This window comes from Conger conger, chromosome 2 (assembly GCF_963514075.1).
Source record: "Conger conger chromosome 2, fConCon1.1, whole genome shotgun sequence".
Taxonomy (NCBI): Eukaryota; Metazoa; Chordata; class Actinopteri; order Anguilliformes; family Congridae; genus Conger; species Conger conger.
Genome location: NC_083761.1, coordinates 47154010 through 47179395, shown reverse-complemented (window position 1 = coordinate 47179395; position 25386 = coordinate 47154010). Strand labels below are relative to the sequence as shown.

Genomic DNA, 25386 nt, shown 5'->3' with positions numbered 1-25386 from the left:
CTTCAAAAGGAAGTTGATACTGCAGTTACTGCGACCATGACAAGGCAATCGTTTGAGTATACATGGCAAGACAGCACTAATAAACTCTATTGACCTCACAATTTATATACTTATTACGTCTTTATGTCTACCTTGTCCAGGTGATTCCTTTTTTAAACTCTATAAACAGAAAATATTTAAGTTTATCTGGAATGGGAAACCAAATAAAATCAAGCGAACATACAGTACTGTGCAAAAGTCTTAGGCACCTGTATAACATTCTGTACAGATAAGATTGTTTCAAAAATAATTCAGTCAAAGGTACTAAATAAACGTACAATACATTTTACATTGCATTTTAGTAATTCGGCAGAATAGTTAAAAACTGAATCAAATCAATATCTTTTGTGACCACCCTTCGGCGTTAAAACTGCATCACTTCTTTGAGATAGCCAACGCTGTCCTGCAGTTCTATAAGACAATCAGCAGAGAGGTTGTTCCAAGCATGTTGGAAAACTTGCCACAGTTCTTCTGCAGACTTTGGTTGGCTCCTTGCTTCTGATCACATACTGCCTTGATCAAGTTTTTATGTCAAAAGTAGTCAATTGCTTACAGTAATATGCTACTTTTTCAAATTAAATACAAAAATGTATCTGTAAAATTAAATCTTTTGGAATATGAATATTTGGAAATCTCAAAGGTGTTCTTTTATAGAAAAAAATAAACATATATATAGTCTATACATAAAGGGTGCCTAAGACGTCTGCACAGTACTGTACCTCCATCCATCCATCCATTATCTTAACCCGGTTATCCTGAACAGGGTTGCAGGGGGGCTGGAGCCTATCCCAGCATATATTGCGCAGGAATACACCCCGGACAGGTCACCAGTCCATCACAGGGCACACACACCATTCACTCACACTCATACCCACGGGCAATTTAGACTCTGCATGTCTTTGGACTGTGGGAGGAAACCGGAGTACTCGGAGGAAACCCACACGAACATGGGGAGAACATGCAAACCCCTCACAGAGAGGCCCTGGCCGACCAGGATTCAAACACAGGACCTCCTAGCTGTGAGGCAGCAGTGCTACCCACTTCACCATCCGTGCAACCACACAGTACAGTACCTGTATAATAAATATGACTGTGGAGGGGTTGAAATGTGGAGGGGTTAAAATCATAAAAAACGAATGCATTTCCATTTGTCTGAATTTCTCAGTGATTCCATACAAAGCTGATTACAATTCATCCAATGTATGAAACAATGGTTTGAGAATAGAATTATCTTTGTAAATTATATTTTAAATCAAGAAGGTAAAATTATGTAATATGAACAAACTACTAAAGTGCATGGACAGGTTGCTTCCATGCGAAGTTATAATCATTCCTACCACAGAATTGGAATAGGGAACTGGTTAAGGCATCTGGAAAATGAATAGTCTGCAGACCCTGTAAAAAATAATAAATGGACAAAAACAAGACAGGCTGAGGGTTGGTGATAGGCCACATAAAAAAGACAAAGGGAAGAAAGGAGTGCGAGAAATCATGTAGTCAGAATGCACTAAAAAAAGCACTAAAACTGTAAATGCTGGAATACCTGAAGTTAGGATGTAACTATTATTATTGTTAAGATATAATTATTGTTGTTTTGTTATTATTATTCTATTATTCCATTATTTTCTGTTCATTTGAATTCACATTCCATGTATGGCACTAGCATTCCTGGGGGGGTGGAGGGATAAAAAAAAAAGAGGAAAAATATGGTAACAATCTGCAGGAATACAGAGAGAGCTGCTAGGGCTTCGGTTTTTACTGTGCTCTGAGAGAAATGTAAAAAGAGGAAGAATTGCGTGAGTGAGGAAATAATTATATCAGCTGTATAGGACCTCTCCACAATTCACTTGAAGTGCTAACTCCAATGCTATCATTGGAAGTCCAACAAAATATTCTGCCGCTTACGACTCGACTCTATATCATGTGATAATGAGGGAGGTTTTTATGTTACCGTGGAATCTGGTGGTATTGGCAATATGAGAACTGCATGTGCAAAATTTACTAGCAAAACACTGCTGTAGTACAGTTCACACCCTGTATTAATAAACTACAGCAATACTTTGCAAGTCTCTGACTGTCCTTGAGTGGCCTAGCCAAAGCCCAGACTTAAACTTCATAGAACATCTTTGGAGAGACCCAAAGATGACAGTTCACAGATGCTCCTCATAAAATCAGATGGCGCTTGAGAGAATCTTCCAGGAAGAATGGGATAAACTGCCCAAGGTGTGCAAAGCTTGTAGTGACTTACCCAAGAAGATTCAAAGGGTAATTGCTGCCAAAGGGGCTTCTACAAAGCATTGAGTTAAGGGTATGAATACTTATGTAAATGAGAGATTTCAGTTTTGATTTTTAATAAATAAATAAATGTTTTCACTTTGTCATTATGGGTTACTGAGTGTAGATTGATGGGCAAAAATGGCAATGTTATCAATTTAAAATTAAATCTAGAACACAATGAAGTGTGCAAAAAGTGAAGGGGTCTGAATACTTTCTGAAGTCACTGTATATGTGTGCTATAATCAGTGGGGGTTGAGGAACTGAAAATTGGTGGGGGCGCGAAACTTTCCTTCAGATTGTGACAAACTGATCATTTGTCACAATCTGTTTTCATTCATTGTCCTTGATTAAAAAGACTGCCAATGATCTGACTAATCAATTGCCAAGTAACACAGCTTCTTCACATCGTGTGAAGGAGATGAAATGATAAATTCAATTTAGAAAAGTCCATTTGACTCACTAAGCAGTGACAGCTGGAGAGCTGAAAACCGGTGAGGTGGAACAATGCCCTTGATTTTGAATAAGGCAATTGATTTAAAAAATACTCTATACCCTCATTTACGTATAGCCAACACTCCTCAATTAGGCCATTTAGTGAGTAGCCTAGGCCTCATACAATTATTCTTATTTGCATTGCAAAATTGTGCTCATTTCATCAACATTATTTGTGGATATGTGCAGACCACTTCCTTCTTTGTACTCGAAAAATAGGTTGTTCATGGTAAAGATCTGCAACGTGCAGATTTAAAATAATCTTGAAGTGCAGCTTTTGTTATTGCTGGTTATGCTAAAAACGAACATGATAGTTAACAGAGTGATGTATTGTTTTTGCTTTGTCATTTATCATTTAATCCCCCTAACATGCAAAGAAGCTATGCATTACCTGCCAAATGATTTGTCAGATAATTTCTACATTGGTTCAATCATAGAAAACTTATGAAAAAAGGTTGATACCAATGATTAGTTAAAAGGAAAGTTATGCACCCCACCAATTTTCAGCTTTCCAACTGTCATTGGCTATAATGTGATGTTTCTGATGTATTTTAACTTTTGAAACAATGAATAAAAAACTCAATACAATTTCATATGACTTACACCACAATATACTTTTATCATTAACATTTTATCAATAGGTCTAACTATGAATTACAAAAAATGAATTGCAATAGAATTTTGATTCTTTTGAAAATTCTATTCTATTGAAATTGATTGAATATCGAGTTATTCACAAACAAATCTGCTTGCTAAACAGCCTAACTGTCCATCTAACATACAGTGAGTACATGCATGAGCTATTTACCAACTCAGCCTTTTTGGTCTTATTGGTATTAATCAATTTTTTGATCTCTTCTGTTCAAAATACTTATCCTCACAATCAGCCCTTGATATCGCTGTGCAAAGAAGGGCTTTGTCAAAAAAAAAAGAAATCAGTGATAAAGACCTGCTCTAACACTTCATCTTGTCCTCAGGCTTGGACTGAAGTAGACAACAAGGACTTATGCAACATCTCACAATTTAGCCAGATGAGGTTTTATTTTTATTTTTTGCCATTTGGCCTTCTTGAAGATAATTTGCAAGGATTAGCCCTTTCCTTAAACGGCACCCATTTGGATGGCTTGAAAAATTTCCATTGAGTTGGTCCAGACAATTTGGTCACTGTCCTTGAGAAATACCGCAAAGAGAAAAATAGATGTATTCTATTTGTTCCATGGAATTCTGGGACAGGAGCTGTGCCCATATCCACATCATGGTTCCTGCTGATGACCACAGGAAACAAAAGACGGTGGCCTGACTGCTTTGTTTATTGTTCTAATTGAGCGAAAAGCCAAGGATTACTCATCCCAAGCTGTTTTTAATTTCCGGGAGTCTCTCACTTGCCCCATGCTAGCAAAGCAAAGAGTTGTTCTCCTTTAGGACTTTGGTAACATAATGCACACATGCACACATACATACTTAACTACTCACATACAGTGCCGTGAAAACAAAAGGCCCTTTTCTGATTTCCTCTATGATTACATATTTTTCCACACTGAATGGTTTCAGATCTTTAGAAAAAATGTAATATCAGACAAATGGAACTTGAGTAAACAAAAAACACATTTTTTAAATTATAATTTAATTTATTTCATGAAAAAGTTTCACGTTTTCACTTTATCACCCATGTGAAAACGTAATTGCCTCCTTAAGTGATTGCACCACCTTTAGCAGCTATAACTGCAACCATAAAGCTCCTATAATTTGATATCACTGTTTAACAACATTGTTAAGGAATTTTAGCCTATTCTTCTTTGCAGAACTGATTTAATTTAGACAAATTGGTTGTTTTTTGTTCATGAACTGCTTGTTTCAGGTCCTGCCACAGCATCTCCATTTGGTTGACATCAGGACTGTGACTAGGCCACTCCAAAACCTAAGCCAACAAGATGGCCCCTCCCTATCTACAGGATATAATTCAACCTTACGCACCAGCTTGACCGCTCCACTCTGCTGCCACAGGCCGACTTTCTCATCCTGCCAGCTGTGAATGGCACTCCCTTGTCCTGAGTGTGGAGCTTCTACACCCTAGCATCCCAGTTATTCCCAGAAGAACTGCTCACTCACTGCCAATTTTCCACCACTGTCTGAAGACTCATCTCTTCACACTGTACCCTAACTCCTTTGCGGGAGTCCCCTAATCTATTGTTACTTGTTTTTTTTTTACCTGTCTCTCTTTAGACCCTAGCATTTTGTACCTAAATCTATGACTTCTGAAGTTGTAGATGTCTCGGTATGGTAGTTACGGACTTGGCCATATTCTAATGTGATGTCATTATTTTGCTAATGTGAGATCTCTTTTGGTTAGCACTGGTTTTCACCTTGCAATTCTCCCAGAATCCCATTTTTGTCCAGTTGTGGAACCATGAGCCCTGATGTTAGCTGAGCTTAGAGAGGCCTGTAGTTCTTTGAATGTTCTTTTGGGATATCTTGTGACATCCTGGATGAATTGTTGCTATACCTTGGAGAGATTTTGGCAGGCTGGGAATACTCACCACTGTTCCAAGATAATGGCTCTCACTGTGGTCTGGCCAGAGTCCCAGAGCCTTATAAATGGTTTTTCAGACCATTTTTAGACTTACATATTTCAATATTTGTTTTCCCATCTCTTTTGGAATTTCTTTTGATCATGACTGTGCTTATAGAAAGGTTGTGGTGACTACTTCACTCTGATGGTAAGGTTCAATAGGAGTGAAGTTCTAATTCAACAGGGCTGGCTGCAATCAAGCCATGGCTGTGTTCAATCAGCTGAATCTAATTATCCATTACATTTGGTTAACTGGTTGATTACCTACGGGGGCAATTACTGTTTCACAGGGGTGATATGGGCGTTTGATCCCTTTTTAAGTAGTTCAAAAACACATTTTGTGTTTACCCAGGTTCCCTTGGTCTAATATTACATCTTGTCTAAATATTTAAAACCATTCAGTGAGACAAATGTGGAAAAATAGAGGCAAATATTTTTTTCAGGGCATTGTATACACATAAAAAAAGCTGTGGGCTCCAGTCCTGGCTGCACCTCTCACCTCTGAAGGACGTTGCACCAGCCGCAGCCAGCCGTGTGGTTGGAGGAGATGCAGTCGTCGCAGCTCTCATGCTGCAGACAGGCTGCGGGGGGAAATCAGAGCATGAGGGTAAAGACAGCAAAATACAATGTGAATACACTCGGTGTTAATTTAAGTCATGTGGTTTATACAAGTCCAAGAGGGGGACCCTGCCACTCTCCAAACTCAGCCTGCCTGAAGGACGTATCAATATGTACGGCGGACCGCAGAAGTAATCTTCAATCTTCCCAAGCACGCTGATGTCACTTCAATGGTTACCTATTACATTGGACATCAAGTTTAAAACGAGCCTCGGTGCTAGCCAACAGGGCATGAATGGAACAGCTCCACCATAACTCCAGTCTACCTTCAGACAGACAGACCGGCTCCCCCCTCCCTGCCTATTGTCTTTTCCCTTTGATGGCTGTTTGAACTGTCCCCACAAGGTGGAATTCCCAAAGTGGTCAGGACAGACTGTATCTTAGTTCCCCAGTCATATCAAACACACCCTTTTTTTTTTTTTTTTTACTCATTTAGATCATGGTATGTTTATGGTTATGGCTTTATTGTTCTCTTCTTCGGGTGTGTTATGGCTGTAGTTTGTTTGCATTTCAAACCTTGTTTCTTGTTTCTACCATATTTAATTTACAAGTGGGTTGTTAGCCACCTCTGACACCATTGTTCATATTAATCAGGTAGGCACTTGTTCATGTTATGTGATGCAATAAGAGTAAAAGGAATTCTGAGTTTAATGCAGAAAGTGTTATTGTGTATTCTTTGATTTAGGGCCATAGACTTCTGTAATTGGTTGGGAGGTAGAGGTACTCACTGGGCAGTGGGGTGAACTCAAAAGCAGAGTGGTTGGTGATCTTTGTGGTGTCAATCTCCACTCGATGATATTCATAGATTGTTCGTTGTCGTGAATCTAAGGACATTAAACCATGTGCTCAGACAACACCCATACACACATATACACACATATACACACAAAATTAATATTATTTCAATACCAATCACAATGAACAAAATAAAACTTCTGGAACATCACAGAAAACATAAACAAATCTGAAAAAGTTGAGTCCGGTTATATAACCCATTTAACCCCCAAAATATATGCAAAAAATGTATCCAGTTACCCTAGAGACCTAGGGCTTATGACTGACCTGGTGCCTATATCTGACTTGGACAACAAACGCTTGTGAGTGACCTGGGGTCTGTGACTGACATGGGCCCTTTGACTGACCTGATGCACTGTGACAGAACAAAGTCTTGTGACTGACCTGGGGCATGTGAAGAGGTGAGATGGGCCATGAAGGCATCGGATAAGCCCACCTTCACTGGGTGTTTATCTGAGCTTATTTCCTCCACCGTCAATGGAACCTGGGGGAGTAATGAGGGGAGAGGGAGAGGGGAGAGTAATTAGAGACAGAGAGTGAGAAAAAAATGGCCCTGCAGTGGTGGAATGAGCTTTCCACCGCTGTCAGAAGAACAGAGACATCGCCCATCTTCTGACGCAGACAGAAGGCCATACTGAACCTTGGCACCTCCACACCGCCCCACTCTAGCACTTTCACCAGCCCTACCACCTGATTAAACATGATATCTCTTTCTGTTTTCATAGCCTATTTTTATATGCTCTTGTAGTGTTGTTTACTGCTCATTCGGACTGTTTTATTTTTGGTTGTAAAACTTTTTCAAGTTCAAAAGGGTAGTACTTGCTGTCTCTCTTGGGGCTATACTTTCCCCCTCTGGGGAATTACTGCACTTCTATTACACTTTTTTGCACTGTAAATTGCCTTGGATGGAGCATTTGCTAGATGCCAGTGAGGAACAGTAAGTACGGCGTTCTGGAGCCAGACCCACATCTCTGTAGCTGAAGACGATGGTCCCAGTGCGATGGAGGGCAGCCTGGAAAGTGAACACCCCGTGCGCCTCCTGGTCCTCCAGCCGCACCTTGTCCCACTGCACCACAAACACCTCCTCTGTCGGGAATGCAAAGGTCAGAGGTCAAAGAGAAGTCAGAGGTCACTGTATGATCTACCCCACCCTCAGCAACAAACTACTGCGCTCACCATTGTCCAGGTACTGCACGGTGGAGTTTTTGGCGTAACTGGGGTCAAAGTTGGCCATGAGTGGGGCGATGTATTGAGTGGCCGTTAGCATGCGATGCGTGACTTCCCCTGTGAAGATGAACCCTGAGAGATATAAGAGGCGAGAGGTCAGAGAGTCAGGCATAACAACAGTTCACACATTTCACTGATCTTCAATCTGTCCTTCTCAGCTTGGTAAGCCTCACCAACGGTAGCATTAAATCCCTGCATTGTGCCAGCTGTCCTTACCCTTCCCTCTCTTTCATAGAGGATATGGAGGGAATCTTTCTGCTTGGCACACCAAATACCCTTAGAGGAGACTAGCCCACCCTGCTAAAAAAAACAAGCTCAAGCTAGCTTTTGAAACAGCTGGTAGCTGGTTAACCAGTTCAGACCAGCTCCCAGCTTGACATGGTTTGCACAGCTTAAGCTATGTTTTGAAACAGCTGGTAGCTGGGTGACCAGATCATACCCAGCTCATTCCCAGCTTATGACCAACTTGACTAGCTCAAAAAAATTAAAATTATGGCACAGCAGTAACAGAACTGAGAGAGAAGCATACTTGTCCAGAGAGAGGTGGCTGCACTGATTCTCTGGCTTTACTGAGAATAAAAAGTGAGTTGTCTTCCAGTACAGCACCCGAAGTAAGAGAGAAAACTGTTAGCCTGGGTCAAATATACCCAGGACATGGGATTTTAATGCAATCCAGAAATCAAATTTATAAAAATAAATCCATATATATTATGTATAGAGGTTAAATTCCAAACATTATGAACAATATGCAGACAGGTGCCAAATTAAAGGAAAATGAGAGGAGAAACAGAATGAATGTAGGTACTTCCATAGAGGTGTATTGCATGATGCAATTAAAAAAAAGATCTAACTGACTTTCAGTTCATTATTATGGCATGGGTGCCAGGAGCTTCAGTCACAAAGACTTCTCCACTAGCTAGTGTTTCAAAAGGAACAGTGACTAAAGTGAAATCAGATTTTAGATCTATGGGAAAGCAATCAGTAAATAGGGTTGGAAATTGTGGTCGAAAATGCACATTCGATGACTGCGATGCTTGTGTATTTATGCGATGTGTAAAACCAGGCGACTGAGAATGTCAATTCAATTCAATTTTATTTGTATTGCGCTTTTCACAGAAGAAATACTTTACAGAGTAACAGAAGGGAAGAACAAAAAAGGAGGAAATAACAGCCCTAAGCCCCCAGCACAAGGTTAAAAAACTCCACAGTGGGGCGAAAAACCCTCAAACAGTGGCAAGAAAAAACTCCCCGATGGGAAGACATCTTGGGAGCAATATAAGGGGGATATAGGGGGGATGCCCATCCTCCATTGGCTGACAGGTTGAGCAGCCCCAAGAAAAAAGAAACAATGAAGGATGTAATGCAACTCTTATAATTTATCAGTACATAGAATAAGTTTCTGTGCCAAAGCTCCATCTCAATTTCAATTTATATAGCACTGAAGTGGCCAACTCTGGTCATGTGGTCATGAAACTAGGCTAAGCTGCCTTCCTCCTGCTGTGCAATACCCCAGCTTATTGAGCATCAGACGACCTTTGATTATTATTCATTATTATCTACCACTAATGCGCACAAATGCCAGTACCACACAGACCTCCGCAGTGACTAAGGTTATAACTAACCCCACTGGCACCATTGGTGCATGCTCAGTATCACCGGTCCCATGTGGATTTCTAAATAACCACTAGATTTACCTGACAACCATCTCCAGAACTATACACCACTTACCACCCCCGCTCTGTCTCCAAACTATAATTAATTATAAGCCTGATCATAAAGGTGCGTTTCTAATCTAGATTTAAATATTGAGACTGTCTGACTCCCTTATACATTTTGGGAGGGTGTTCCACGGTAGTGGGGCTCTGTATGAGAATACTCTACCACCTGTTAGTTCTTTAAATATTATTGGGATTAACGAGTAGCCCACATCTTAAGAATGGAGTGACCTTGTGGGGTAAAAGCAGGTTAGATAAGGACACTGGTGCAAGACCATGCAGAGCTTAGTTAGAAGCTAGACCTTAAAGTCTGTCCTATACTTGGTAGCCAGTGGAGCAAAGCTAGCACTGGAGTAATATACTCATACTTCAATGGAGGACATGATCAGATCATCAGGTCATCAAGAATAGTCCGTCAAGAACTACATAGACAGGGATATTATAGAACGGTTGCAGTGCATAAAGCTCTCATTACAAAGACATTTGAGGCTTCAGTGGTACAAAAACCATAGACAGTGGTCTACAGAGATGTAGAAAAAAGTGATATGGTCAGATGAGTCATCCTTCACCATATTTTCAACAAGTGGGTGAGTGCATGAGTGGCCATGAGAGTACCATGAAAACGGTACAGGCCTGCAGGCTTGGCCCCTACAGTGAGGCTCTGTTATACTGTGGGTTGTATTTTCCTGGTATGGTTTGGGTCTACTTATCCCCTTAGAGGGAATGGCCACTGCAAATCACTCCAAAGTTATAGTGATCACCTTTATCCTATGATGAAACATTTCTATCCCGATGGGAGTGTTCGCTTCCAGGATGACAATGTCACTGAATGGTTTAATGAGTACAAAAATGATGTGAATCATATGTTGTGGCCTTCGCAGATCTCAACCCAATGCCTATTTTGGACCAAAGTGTCCGATAGTGCCCTCCACTACCATCATCAAAACACCAAATGAGAGAATATTGTTTGGAAGAATGGTGTTCAATCTATCCAGTAGAGTTCCAGATACTGGTAGAATCTATGCCAAGGCACACTAAAGCAGTTCTGCTTATGGTGGCACCTTCGTTTTTTCCTTTAATTTGTCACCTGTCTTTATATGGTTAATGGTTGCCTCTGCTATGTCACATTTTACAATGAAATTGTCATTCATTTCCGTGATAAAGTTACTTATATAAAAATCCACTATAATGAAGGCATGGGGGCATAAATCATATTTATCGGTGAAAATTTAAATGAAATAAAGTATTTGTGCAGTAGATGATTGATATTTCTACCTTACAGTATAGGCAAAATACATAAATCAAATAAAGATGATAAACAACTAACTGAACCACAAAATAAGAACCAAATCTACCCTGGTTTAGTCACTGTTTATGAAATACATCTCCCAAAAGTTTCATTTCTTTTTTAGATATATTTTTAGGCCTTTTTCAGCTTTATTGGACAGTATATAGAGACAGGAAGAATGGGGGCGAGAGAGAGGGAAAGACATGCGACAAATTGTCAGATGGTCGGATTCGAACCGTTGACATCGCGGCTCACAACGAGCATGCGGTCAGTGCGCTGCAGGTTGCGCCACCGAGACACCCCCATTTCTTTTTTCATAGAAGTTCAAAATGGGTCAATTTGACCCTACTCAAACAGAAGGGATAATATGTGCTCTCACAGTGAGTTAGCCAGCTATAACCTTTGCCATACAAAAAAAATGTACTTGCCTTTAACAACTGGCTTGCTTATTAAGTATGCTGGCAACAATAAATATATTTATGTAAGCTTATTAAATGGTTATGTCATGGCTGGTCCAGGATCTACCAGAACTGTCCACCAGACGGCGCAATAACTATTCTGTGTTCCCCTGTCTTGTAATTATTTGTATCAATTATTCCATTAGTCTTGTCTCCTGTGTCTTGTTAATTTTGTTCAGCTGTGTATTGTTAGTTTTGATATTGTTTTCCCTTTTGTCTCTTGTACATATAGCCCACTTGTTTCATGTTTTGGAGTCTGAGTTTCTCTTGACTGCTGTTGCTACTGTAGGGCTTGTGAGTTTGTGTCCCAGTATTGCTGTTTATTAGTTTACCTTTTCCTTTATTTTTCTGAGTTCTTAGTGTTTGTTTGTGTTTGAGTTCTTTGTGCCAAGTAAAGTCTTGCTGCTTTTTGCCACCCTATCTCTGCCTCAGTCTGGTTCTCTGCACTTGGGTCCACAACTCAGCTCACCACCTCACCGAAACTTCATGTAGAGCTTATTATTACAGAATTAGAAATGCTACATAAGAGCCACTTCAGGAACAGACTGAACAACAACACAATTTATTTTTCTCCAGCAATCAGTATAATGCAAATGTGGAAACATAATTAGCTCAGGGAAGGGCCAGTGTAATTTACCCTCCATTCACTGCATTATTTCTTGATTAGCCAACACATTACTAATGTCTGCTGATATACTAGTTTTCTAACTGAGATGTTATACCAGATAGACATCCATTTATAATATCCAAACTTTAGACTGTTCACAATAATTTTTGAAAGTGTCCAATGCATTTTTGCCAATGCAGAATTATGACATGTTCAGTTGGAGAGTGACACAGAAAATATTTTGCCAGTGTACCTCTGGAACCTTCTGTACCAGTTCTGTCCTTGATCGAGGTCATACCCCAGCTTACACCAGCAAATTAAATGCATGTGTTGACTTAACTATTCCGGTTCGAGCACCCAAACACAAGTCACATGCAGGTTGCGTGGCTGCATATCCAACTTATTTCCCAATACATATGTGGCACAAATCAGACCTGAAAATGCATCTGGTTTCTGCTGTTCACACTGTTCTAAAAACATTCAAGCTGTGTCACAAAGCTGGACTACTTTTAGCAGCAGTCTGAATGTAGGCTATGGTATTCAGTGTAATTCCACAAGGGTGATTTTGCAATACTACATCTCAGCCCAACAAGTTAAAAGAAAGTCTACAAAACAAATGACATGCACATATGTGGTAATCAGTAATAACAAAACTAATTACTAAAAACTAATATGAAAGATACCACAATTTCCATTGCTTCATGCAGAGGAAATCTTTGCATTAGGTCTTTAAAAAATGAGTTCAGTCTTATGGCCTCCATCTAAATAATTAAGACCTTGTGCAAATTTTTGCAATGTGGACCACCCGCCAGTAAGTGACGTATGGGTGCGGTACGCATGTCAGTTGAGGCAAATTTACAGTGTATTCCTGGAGCATAACCAGTCTGTTTGTAGGAGTCGAGATGTTTGTTTTCATAGCGCATCTTTCCCTTTCTCAAGCAGACCGCAAATACATGTTGGATTCAAATACTTTTCCTGTGCTTGGTGTAATTGATTCAACCAAGAGGACCAGAAGGTGGGGTTAGCATTTTTTGAGAGTATTTCATAGGCTCCAATACACCAGACAAGATCAGTAAAGCGTATAAAAGTATCTGAATCCAAAACAATTACGTAATTGACTCAGGTCTGTTCACCAGTCCAACTGGGGACAAAACAATAACACACCAGAAAGCCGCCCACAAAGCCACAGACCATTCTCACTAACACAGTGGCACATGGTAATAATTATGGGAATTAATTAGCGGAGGAACTGCAAAAGATACAAAGGGACTGTGAAGGGGAGAGACTATGACGAAACACTGCCTGTGTTCAGGTTGGCATGAGCCTGGTGGATTCAAAGCTTTTTTAATCAGGAAGGGGATGGGAATATACGTCTTTCATTAATGAATCCATTCCCTTAATTAGCGTCGGCTCCAAAACGAGCTATTTCAGGCTTCAGTAATGGAAATTCATTACATACTTATCAGGATACAGTTATTATTCTAAGAACACAAAATAGACCCAGACACAATCCTACCCTGCTGAAAAAAACAAGCTCAAGCTGGCTTTTGAGACAGCTGGTAGCTGGATGACCAGTTCAGACAAGTTCCTGGCTCAACCTGGTTTGTCCAGCTCAAGCTATGTTTTGAAAAAGCTTATGATCAGCTTGACCAGCTCAATTTCCAAGCTGGCATTGATGGATTTTACAGCAGGGTACTGTACAATGCTTTTCGGGCTGCTGCAGTTCTTACGCTTTGCAACAACAACCTGAAAGAGAGGGTAATGCAAGTAAATGATATTGAACTACATCAAACTACATTTGCAGGTGTGTAACGATAGGTGCTGAGAAGTTAGTCTGTATTAGTAACACTGATGTACCTCCAGTTGCTATGGTGATTTGCCGCAGATAGTGTCCGTAGAAGGGGAAATCAAACGATAGGGCCACCCGCTGGAGAACGAGAGAGGGAGAAGGAAAGGGAGATACTTTTGATTCAACATGGCCATAACCTAAATGAGCAAATGTGCAAAACATACTGATCACATCACAAACAAGATATACCGTGCATCTGCCTTTAATAAAACTATACAGTGGCTTCAGGGAAAAAAAAAGATGTGTAATATTGTAATGTATTGCAATTCATTAATTGCATATGTTAAAATGACAATTATTATTTTGTATATGTTTTTATACAACAGTTCCCATAGAGATCCATTCAAATGCAAAAAGATTTTTGTATCACATGCACGACAACCTTAAAATATGATATCCAGATTCTGGTGATGTTGATAGATCACAGACTTCAAGAATTCATGGCATGCAAACAATATGCAACCAAATACAAAACATGACTATTTTATTTGACATTATGTTAATTTGTCTGAAACATTAGAATGGGGGCTATGAATAAAAAGTACTGTATTTACTACATGGTGAAACCAATATGCACAAAAATGCCCTTTAATAAAAGCTGAGAATCTGCACTTTGACCACATATGAATTGTTTGATTACAACCTCAGGAAATAAAACATTAATAAGAAAAAGCTGAAAGAGGCAAGGTGTATCCAAACTTTTGACTGTTACTTTTTGGTTTTATTGAGTTCATTGCTTTTGTTCTCGTTTGGCATTGCCAAGGGGGAGTGGCTTGGCCTTTTTAAGGTCCTGCTGCAGGATCTTTTGGCAGTCTGGTTGTGGACTCAGGAGATGAGTGTCACATAGGAACAGGGTCATACAGTGGTGTGCAAAAATTTGGGCACCGCTGCTCAAAAAGCCTTTTACAATTAATATCTAAGTGACCCTGACCTGTAAATGGTACAACAATTAACATGACACAGTTCTTCAAATTTTAAAGCAAGACTACTTTTTATTCGAATTTTTTTACGGTTTCTAAATTATATAAAAAAAGAAAAAGGCCCTGAGTAATACTTTGTTACTCCTCCTCAGGCAACTATAACAGCTTGTAAACACTTCCAGTAGCCAGCTAAAAGTCTCTCAATTCTCACGATTTCAATCTTCCCCCATTCTTCCTGGCAGAACACCTCTAGCTCAGAAATATTCTTCGGCCTCCTTGCATGTATGGCATGTTTGAGATCTCTCCACAGATTTTCAATAATATTCAAATCTGGGCACTGTGTTGGCCATTCTAAAACCTTCATCTGTCTTTACTGGAGGTATTTCACGGCTGATTTGGGATATACTTTTGTTCATTGGGTGTCATGCAAGAACCACTCGTATGAACAGATTTGTTCTTCAATTGCTTAAATCTCTAAAATGAGTGATTTAAGAGAACATGGCGCATTCACCAATTTTTATCTCATATAGATTTTTTCCTTAGGTAGGAACAACATATGAGTGGTCCTGACCTGTTGTATGAGTCATGTAAACAAGTGTCTTGCACTGCATGTCAGCATAGCTTGTCTGGCACACGAAACTTGGATCAAACTTTGAAACTAAGCCTTACAGATTAATCAAAATTCAGCAACTGCTTTGTTTATTCCTTGCCTCAAATGTTTTCAGAAACATATTTCAGCGGACTGTTTAGGAGAAAAAGGACCAAGTTTATCCAGGTCCACCATATTATTATGTTTTGCCAGTCCTTCCTTGTTCTTGTAATCCCATTGGCCATGTACCTACAGTAACGTATATACTGTATTATAATGGACATCTTCATTTTGAAATTTATGAAAGGAATACAGAAATGTTCTTGCATGAGGCCTTTCTTGCTGGAATACCCAACCTCAACTTCAACTTCAACTTCAATGTCTGGACTGATTTTTGAACATTAGCCTCTAGTATTTCTTGATATTTGGTGGAATCCATTCTTCCTTCTACTTGCACAATATTTACTGTGCCCCCAGCTGCCTCACAACCTCAAAGCATAATGGATCCACCTCAATGCTTCACAGTTGGCAAGGTGTTCTCTACAAAGGCTTCACCCTTTTTTCTCCAAACATAACTTCTTTGGTGCTGGCCAAAAAGTAAAATTTTGGTTTTGTCAGTCCAAAGAACAAAAAGGCTTCAGACTTCTCAATGTCTTCTTTGGCATACCTCAGACGCTTAATTTTGTGTTGAGGTTGTTCTTTCTGGCAACTCTGCCATGTAAGTCTTTGTTGTTTAAAGTATATTGTATTGGTGTCCTGTGAACAGCTAGACCTGTGTCTGGTACTCTTTTTTTCTAACCGAAAATAGGTAGTTTGAAACATTGAGAGCCTTCTCCTTCTAGGTGGAAATGAATACTTTATGGATACTTTAGAAGGCATGGAGTTCCTTCAGAAGAAAAGGTTCAGCGCTGGAACTATACTCACCTGACTTTAAAGCCCTAATGAGTAAATCACTGGGGTCTGGATAATCATCTTTTTAAAAAGCAACAAAGAATAATCAAAAAGGGTTCCCAAACTTTTACACAGGGCCTTTTTCCTTTAAAAAAAAAAAAAAAGTCTAACTCATGTTGCCCAAATTTTTGCACCCCACTCTAAATGACATGGGGACAATGGGGCCTACTGAAGCATTTTCTTTGTTTGATACTTGTACAGTATTTCTTTAGTCAATTTTTGTTTCTTTGTTTGTTTATTTGTTAGTTTGTTTACTTGTTAGCAACTGTAAATATATGCACTATTGAGGGAAAAGAGGGCTCCGTCTCTCCCTCACTCCTACACCACCCTCAGGCATCTTATTCCAAAGTCCTTGAAGAAAACCTGCTTCGGAGTGCAGGCGACCTCAGACTGGGGCAATGGTTCATAGAATACTACTAAGACAATGCTGGATTGGCGTTGGGACAAGTCTCTGAGTGGTCCAGTTAAAGCCCAGACCTAAACCCTGTAGAGCATCTGTGGAGAGACCTGAAGATTGCAGTTCACAGGCATCCAATCTGCCAGAGCTTGAGAGGATCTGCCAGGAAGAATGAGATAAACTGCCCAAATCCAGGAGTGCAAAGTGAGAGACTTACCCAAGAAGACTGAAGCTGTAATTGCTGCCAAAGGGCCGTCTACAAAGTACTGGATTAAGGGTCTGAATGCATACATACATGAAAGATTTCAGTTTTTGATTTTTTATAAATTAGCAAAGATTTCTATTGAAATTTATTTGGCTATTGAATGTAGATTGATGGGCGATTGAAATCCATTTAAAATGAAATCTACAACACATAAAGTCTGCAAAAAGTGAATGGGTCTGAATACTTCCTGAAGCCACTATGTGACATTATATGACACTGAGTCAAGTTAAATTGTGCTTCGTGTGATTGGTGAACGTCCTGAGGGGATGGGGTGATCATTACTCCATACAGAATCCTGGTTCAGTTCAGTTCAACATTAGAACTTTGACTGGGACCAGATGTTATGTTCAGATGAAACCAAAATTGAGCTTTTAGGGCAAGCACACCAGATTATTCCAAACTGAAACCATGTACGGTAACTTTTTAAGTTACCATAGCATCATGACATATCCTTGAATAGTCAATGTAACATGCTTAAATATGGAGTAAATTAGGGAGCAGCTATCTTCCCATGGTACACAAGAAGAACAGAAACAACATGGGCTAAATAGCACCCAGAGGCGCAACCCATTGCTTAATGAGGGGAAACACTGGCTTGAACTGAGAGGAGTCACAAAAGAGATTTCACATGAGAACAGTGTGTCCATATGTCATAGCCAAGGCTGTGTGTGTGTGTGTGTGTGTGTGTGTGTGTGTGTGTGTGTGTGAGTGTGTATGTGTGTGTTCTCCTCACCACAGCCTGGCGACGTGTGTTGGACAGGATACCATGCACTCTGACTTGAGTGTGCTCTACGGCACCCAGGTCCACCCACAGCTCCTCTGTGCGCTTGTCCGTTGGGCCATAACTGCGCCAAGAGTAATACTTCTGAGAGTCCTCCTGAGAGAGATAGAGATAGAGAGATAAAGAGAGAGAGAGGGGGAGAGACAGAGAGAGATTTGGGGGGGGGGGTTGACTGACATACTCAACCCATCCTCAATCAAAGTACCACAACACATTGGGGATTGGCGCCGACTCTGTTTACTCAGTCAGACTGCATCAGCTTGTCAGTCTGCAATGACCTCGCAGCACAGCTGGCAGAGTGCAAAGCGAAAAGAAGTTCTGAGCACAACACACTTCTAATGTCAGCTTGCGTCCATGTGACCTGTGTTATCTTCACACAAACACAGATTTAAAATATGCAAACAATAGCAGATTCCGTTGCTGAATCTTTGTTTTCAATGATAAACACTATTTGTATTTAACTTGACATCAAGTAAAGGAATGCCACAAATTTTGCTCAAGCTAGAAAGTCTGTTTTATTTTTGGAAGTATCCAGGGGTAAAACATGTCCCGTTAAAATACTTTTGACATGAAAATATAGCCGCCAAACTTCAGTGTGGTTTGGCACAGATGCAGCCCCGCAGAAGGTTTTATTCGGTGAAAACATTTGCTTAGGCCTTTTCCTGGTTACATTTGTTTTTTTTTTAAAGCATTTGGGTCATCACCCCTGGCTTTGCCTCTTAGCTCTTCCTTTCCTACTGACACTCAATTCCAAGTTACAGTCAAGATATTTAGCAGATGCTGTTATCGATAGCAATTCATACAGCTTACATTCTTTACATCCATTTATACAGGAATGTAGAAAATAAACCATGTTGGGGTTTATGAGAAAGCTGGAACAGTTTTATTTTCATCTCAGTCAAAACAATTGTGTTAGCTGAAACAAGTAGGTAACTCATCGATCTAAACCCAATACGCATCTCTAAATACGTCATCACATCCTGCAACTCTTAAAGAAACAGTGGCTGCAGATTATGTGAATTATGCCATTCTTAACATTGTGTGCTTACTTCCCACAGGAGGATATTTACTGAAGAAATTCAGATTAAGCACCTTATTCAAAGCTGCAGCAACCGTGGCACCCCTTGTGAATCCAACCAACAACCCTGTTGTAAAAGTCACAAGCCAACCATTATGCCATTACTGCCAACCACCAGCAGGGAGTCCATTATCTCAGTGTGATCCCATCTCTTATTCCTTCAAGCCACCAATTCATCAATCAAATGACATGACAAAGCAGTTTCTTTTGTAAAAGAACCAACACAAACTGCTACACAGCTGATGAACTGATAAGTTTGTCCTTGAATAAAAATATATTCATCCTTGGCACAAAAGACATATTCCTAACATCTTGTGGCTTTAAAATCAACTGGTGTCAGTTTGGTCGAAAGCTTCTTTCATTATATGAGAAGCAAATTGGTTCTCCCTCACAAGGATCGAGTGAGGATGCTGAACAAGTCCCATTAAAAAGAATACATGGGAACTCCCTTATTTATGATACACCGGACACAGAGATAAACGGTTTCAAGATGGCATAATGAAAAGTGCTAACAATAACTATAAACCTGTTTTTGAGAGATGTGTTGTGAGCACACACTCCCAGAAACATTGGTATTTTAAGCCTGTTTTCTGACAGTAGTATCTATGTGGCACATTCGTTGGCGTGCCTGAACGGATTCGTGGAACTCAAAGGCATTATTAATGCGCGCTTTCGTCCAAGGTGACAGAGAGGAATGATCGCGGGAAGGATGGGGTGCGGTGGAAAAGTGGAGCAGTTGCGTTAAAAGCAGCGAATGCTCCACATAGAGCAGGTGGCCTAGATTCTCCCATCCCTGTTTCCCCGGTATCTCAGCCAGAGCATGAATGAGACGAAGACCACGGTGAAGGCTGGCAACTCTACCGGAGGGGTGACGCACACGTAGCAGTCCCTAAACGAATACTGCATGCTGCCAGGAACGGGACACAAAATCTGTTTTCAATTTCAAGGAAGGAAACGAGAGAAGTGTAACACGGTTTATTTTGATGGAAAATATAGTTGCCCGCATGTTCCAGAAATGGGATACGCAGACATACACACACACACACACACAAACGCACACACGGTACATACTCAAACACTGTGAAGGGGGCGAGAATCCATGCCATTATCAGATAAGCAAGACTAATTGGGCTCTGCTTGATGACAAAGTCCTTGACTAGATGTGAAAGGCACTGTTCCCAAAGTGCTGGTTTGGTGGGCAGGAAACAAAGTCACAGTAGAGACAGACTGAAAGTGAAAAGAATGCACCGTGTTGGGAGTCGAGTGTGGGGATGAAGAGCAGCCTGCACAGCATGAGCGTGTGTCACTGTTAGTGTTTCTGTCTGCCCTCTCGCTTGTTTCTACGTTGTTTGTTTCTGCTGCTACCACCAGGCCAATTTGGTACATCCTAATTGATGGGATTTGGAGTTGCCTGGGTCACTCATTAAAAAGACTGGATTGCCCAGGCCTCAGGGAGTTGCTTATTTTTCCTGTGCCAGCGCTTCTGGTGGTTTTTCCCTTACTTCGGTTTTGTTGGACTACAGTTTTCCATATTTTTCCTTACAGTTTTCCTGACTTTTTTTCTCTCACACACACCCCCCACATTTACACATATACCTGCATTCACATATCCACAGCTTCTTAAAGGTGCAATATGTAAGATTTTTGTGTTGAAAAAATCTGCAACAACCCCATTGTAAGTCCCTTCCTATCATTGAAAAAGGCTCACTGACGTGTTGACTCACCCGCTGCCTGTGTTTATAGTCCTTAAATTCAGGTTTCAAAATATACAGTTGACGGCCCGACACTCTGTACCAAAACATTACATTACATTACATTACATTAATGGCATTTGGCAGAAGCTCTTATCCAGAGCGACGTACAACAAAGTGCATGCCCATAACCAGGGATAAGTGCGCTGAAAGACCCTAGAGGGAAGTACAATTTCACTGCTACCTGTACAACAAAGAAAAGGACCAGGGCCTGTTTTAATCCTTTTTTTTAACGAACAAATAAACAAACAAACAACAAAGCAAAAGTGACCAAAATTAACTATCCAAACACTGCTTACCTAGCCAACTAAAAATACCTATACACAAAGTAAATCACAAAGACAACAATTAAGGTTCACAGGGAGGTAGGGAGGTACGGGGAGAGGTGCTGCTTGAAGAGTTTGCGCTTGAAGGTGGGGAGAGATTCTACAGTTCTGACCTCAACGGGGAGTTCGTTCCACTACCGTGGAGCCAGAACAGACAGTCGTCGTGAGCGTGAGGTGGAGGTTCGGAGAGGGGGGGGTGCCAAGTGGCCTGTGGACGCTGAATGAAGAGGTCTGGCAGGGGTGTAGGGTCTGATGATTTTTTGTAGGTAAGCTGGGGAAGACACCTTAACTGCTTAAAACACTGTATGACTGTACAATAATTCAAGCTCATTGGTTGAAAATTTCTTCTAATTGCCATAGCCAATGGCGTTTCAATGACACTGCTTAATCTGTGTCTGTGAAACTGGCCCTTTGTGTTATAGTTCAGGGAGTGGCCACAACGGTCACTATGCGGGCAGTGACCGGAGGTGGAACATTCACAGCATGGTCAGCGGCAGGCTACCAGAGGCTTGCTGGCGGTGGAGATAAGATTATGTTAAAAAGGTTGTATCGACGGGGTGGCGCAATGGGGTCCATGCTCCGTGGTGAAGGCAAACAAACACGGATAAAGCAGCACAGCGGTCCTCCACACTACACAGCGGAAGACATGTACCGCCATGAAAAAAGATAAAAAAACACCACAGACAAAGAAAGATTGACCGAGAAAGAGAATGAGAGAACAAACAGAAAAATAAAACGACTGAAGAAACAGAGAGCCTTGCATACTAAGCGAAAGAGCGGACAGCGTGTGCTTGGGTAATGGGGTGTTTATTGGCAGAACCACAGCTTTGTTTAATGTAAGGTCAGGCAAGATAGAAGTGAGAGAGGATAGCACAGACATTCCAATGAAATAACTCACCATCAAAGCACCTAGGGCTTCAAAGCATCTGCAGACTTGTTGGTTTGTTGTTTTTCTTGGGCATTGTCTTTTCTTACACATATAAGGGATATTATTTAAAGTATGAATCGTGGAGGGTGGGGGGACTTGGAGCCTCATTTCATGATGTTGATGCTCCAGGCTACAGAGTTTAAACTCGAGCCTGATGTTGATCATGTGTAAGGGTTCACATGAGGTACGCGTGAACTCTTGTTCAACTCCACACAGCACAGACTTCATGTGCTCTGCGAGAATAAAGTGAGAGTAAATCACTATAGATCATGAAGTGGATGTGTGTATGTGTCCACAAACAGCAATCACTGCATGGGTACAATAAACAAAACCAAGCATCTTGAGTTTGGAATTATCATTGAAATTATGGCTGGAAGAGAGTGCTATTGTCAGATGAATTGAACATACCTCATAGATACTGTCAAATGTGGCGGTGGGTCATTGATGTTTTGCTGCCAGTGAGGCACCATTTAAGATCAATGGCACAATGATTACAACCAGGAAAGTACCAGAAAATCCTGGCAGAAAATCTGGTTGTCTCTGCTAGGGAGCTGAGTCTTGGTGGTAGATTGGCCAGCAGGACAATGACTCCAAGTAAACATCAAAATCCACACATAAATGGTTAAGTAAAAACAACTACCATCTTCTACAATGGCAATCTCAGTCTCCAGACTTAAATCCCACCAAAACCCTGAGGTCTGAACTGAAGAGGGGGGTATCCCAAGGATATCAATGATTCTGAAAAGTTAGTATCGTGATGTCAATTTGTACCTGAGTGATAAATAACCTAAATAGCTCCTTATGGATTCATGTATGCTTTCTAATATGAAAGTGACCATAAACATGACACGAATAACATAAATCATGAGTTGAATAACTGTACTAGCATGTTTTTTCCATATGGGGAGTGTGTGTGGGAGTATGTGTGCGTATGAGTGTGTGTGTGCATGCGTGGAAATGTATGTGTGTGAGCACATGTGATAGTTGCTGTTTAACGGAGACAGAAGATAGTGTAGGGGGAGCAGTGGCTCACACACATTGGGCAGACCTCCAGTGATGATCCCTCCGGGGTGATTCATTAGTAGCAGAGGGAGTCGTGGCCCAGGAGCTGTCCATCACAACAAGAGGAGGAGTAGAAACAGCGCCTCCCCCTGGCCCATCCATCACTCGCAGCACCAAGAGGGGACCCACCTCGCATTCCACAGCAAAACTATAGAGAGGGAGGCTGCTCGCAGGTGCGCAAATCTGACATTTTGGACGACTGCCCTCATTTTCAACACTAACTCTACATTACTGTAGAGAAGCCAGCATTACCAGCAAATCCAAAACAAAGAGAGATCAAGAAAACGGGGGTGTTTCACAAAGCAGGATTACTGGCTGGATAACTGTGCTGAATAAAACCTGGAACAGCTGATTTTACTTCAGCCCATGTTCCAGATTTGGGAGGGTTCCGGGTTTTACTCAGTGCAGTTATCCAGCCAACCCAGTAATCCTGCTTCGTAAAATACCCCGGAGATAATGTGCCAGAATGCCATTGAACAGCATTTCATCTCAACAACCCCACTGTAATGACCTCAAAACTGACCTGCCCTGTTCACATATCCTGTAGCACCGAATGCTCCTGACAGCAGACTGACAACATCTGATAGGAATGTACAGTAAATCTGGCAAGTCTTATCATACCTTTTTTGTGAGAGACAGAACAGCACATTCTCTGCTCATTTCTGAGGGTTGTTATGTACACTGTGGCCTTAAAAGCAGATGATCTACCTTGCAGATGTGACCAATCGGAGCCTGGTACACTTTAGGCCTGCCAGAGCTTCGCTATCCAGCTCAAGTGGAAAAAGCAGTACGGAAGAGTCCTGTCTCTCTGGTACCAAATCTCTCCGTCTCTTCACGGCAGTTGAAAAGCATTGAATGTCCACCCTAAATAGAGCGTAGTGTGATTGGCACTCAGTGCCACTGTGGGTTCCAGACCCTTCCGCTCTGTCACGGGCGTCCTGATCCCCTCCACTAACCTTGCACCATAGGGCAGGAGTGAATGAGCCGTCGCTAATTCAAGGGTGTCCCGGCTCCGTTGTGAAAAGGTAATTAGCGGTGAGTAATGGCCTCACAATTAGCGGCCTGTCGGCTACATGTATGAAGGTCGGGCTTGTGAGCGATGAGGACAGGCGGGAGGGGGTACCAGCTGCCCGTCACTGGGTCACTGCCCGTCACTGGCTGGAGAAATCTCCCCTGTCACAGCACCCATAGCCCCAGTCATAACAGGGAATAATGCTTGACATCCCTGAATGTATGGAATGAACCCTGTGGTTGATAGGATTTACCATCCAGGCTACAGGAACACACACACGCACACACAAATATCTATACACATGTCTATATATCTATACACACTCATACAATCACACATTATGCACACTGGGTCAAATATAAAATTAAATTGTGTTGGATTCAAATACTTTTCTGCACTCAATTGATCTTGCCTGGTGCAATTGAGCCAACCAAGAGGACCAGAAGGTGAGGTTTGCACTTTTTGACAGTATTTCATAGATTCCAATACACCAGACAAGCTCAGTAATTTGAATCCAAAACAATGACATATGGGCCCAGGTCTGACCCGCGCACTGAAACGCCCACGCATACTCACTACGATGCGGGTCATGTTGTCGGGTAGAGTGTCGATAGCCAGGCCGCCTCCCAGCGTGTCCCGAGCCGTTCTGGGCCGACCTGAGGCCAGGAGGGGTTTCTGGTGCTTGTGGCTCCTGTGGAGGCCAGGCGAACCCTCCACGGTCCACGCCGATGCGTATGCCGCTCCTGGCCAAAACACAACAAGAGCACGTGTTTTTTACAGACTCAGCTCTGTTTGGAAAAAAATACCCTGTGTGTCATTTGTCATTTAATCTCAGAGGAAGTGAGGAAGACGGAGGCCATGAGAGACAAACAACTTCGAGGAAAACGTCCATTTATATTCAGGCCTTACCGAATTTGCCAAATTTGTAAGAGGGTGGGGAAGCTGAGCCAGTACTAACAAAAGCAGACATAATACTGGCTCTTGCCTGTTCGTGGGTGGGACCGCAGAAGTTTGTTCCCCTAGGGGCAACATGAGATGGATCTGCCATGTCTACAGTTCAAGAGAGGCATGTATGCTTGGATATTATGTTGATTTCCTCCATGATTACTGAAAACACTTCACTCGCCTACACAATGGGCATGCAAACACAATTAAAATTGGCCTGAGAAAACAGGGCAAGAACAGTGTCCCACAGATGGATGTAGGACCAAGAGAGGGGACAGTATCTCCTCTTGTCAGCCTGAAGGAGCCTCATGCATACCAGCTCACAAGACTAGGTCAGACTGATAGGAATTGATAGCAAATCTCAGACTACAGTGGATAACTCTACGCCAGCACAATGCACGCCTGCGCTGAACTGTGCTGGAAATTGCCAGAACAAATTGTTGGCAA

The 25386-nt window shown here is 41.4% G+C and overlaps 1 protein-coding gene across 2 annotated transcripts in view; it reads right to left on the bottom strand.

The window, feature by feature from the left end:
• Positions 1-25386, bottom strand: part of plxdc1 (plexin domain containing 1) — a 68385-nt gene that overhangs the window by 16232 nt on the left and 26767 nt on the right. For both annotated transcript variants that reach the window (XM_061231841.1, XM_061231842.1), the window contains exons 2-9: positions 24571-24737; positions 17790-17933; positions 13943-14012; positions 7967-8089; positions 7758-7876; positions 7175-7274; positions 6724-6819; positions 5877-5958 (exon numbers count right to left, since the gene is read on the bottom strand). In XM_061231841.1, the coding sequence (XP_061087825.1) occupies positions 5877-5958; positions 6724-6819; positions 7175-7274; positions 7758-7876; positions 7967-8089; positions 13943-14012; positions 17790-17933; positions 24571-24737 (901 nt within the window). The remainder of the gene's footprint in view (positions 1-5876; positions 5959-6723; positions 6820-7174; positions 7275-7757; positions 7877-7966; positions 8090-13942; positions 14013-17789; positions 17934-24570; positions 24738-25386) is intronic.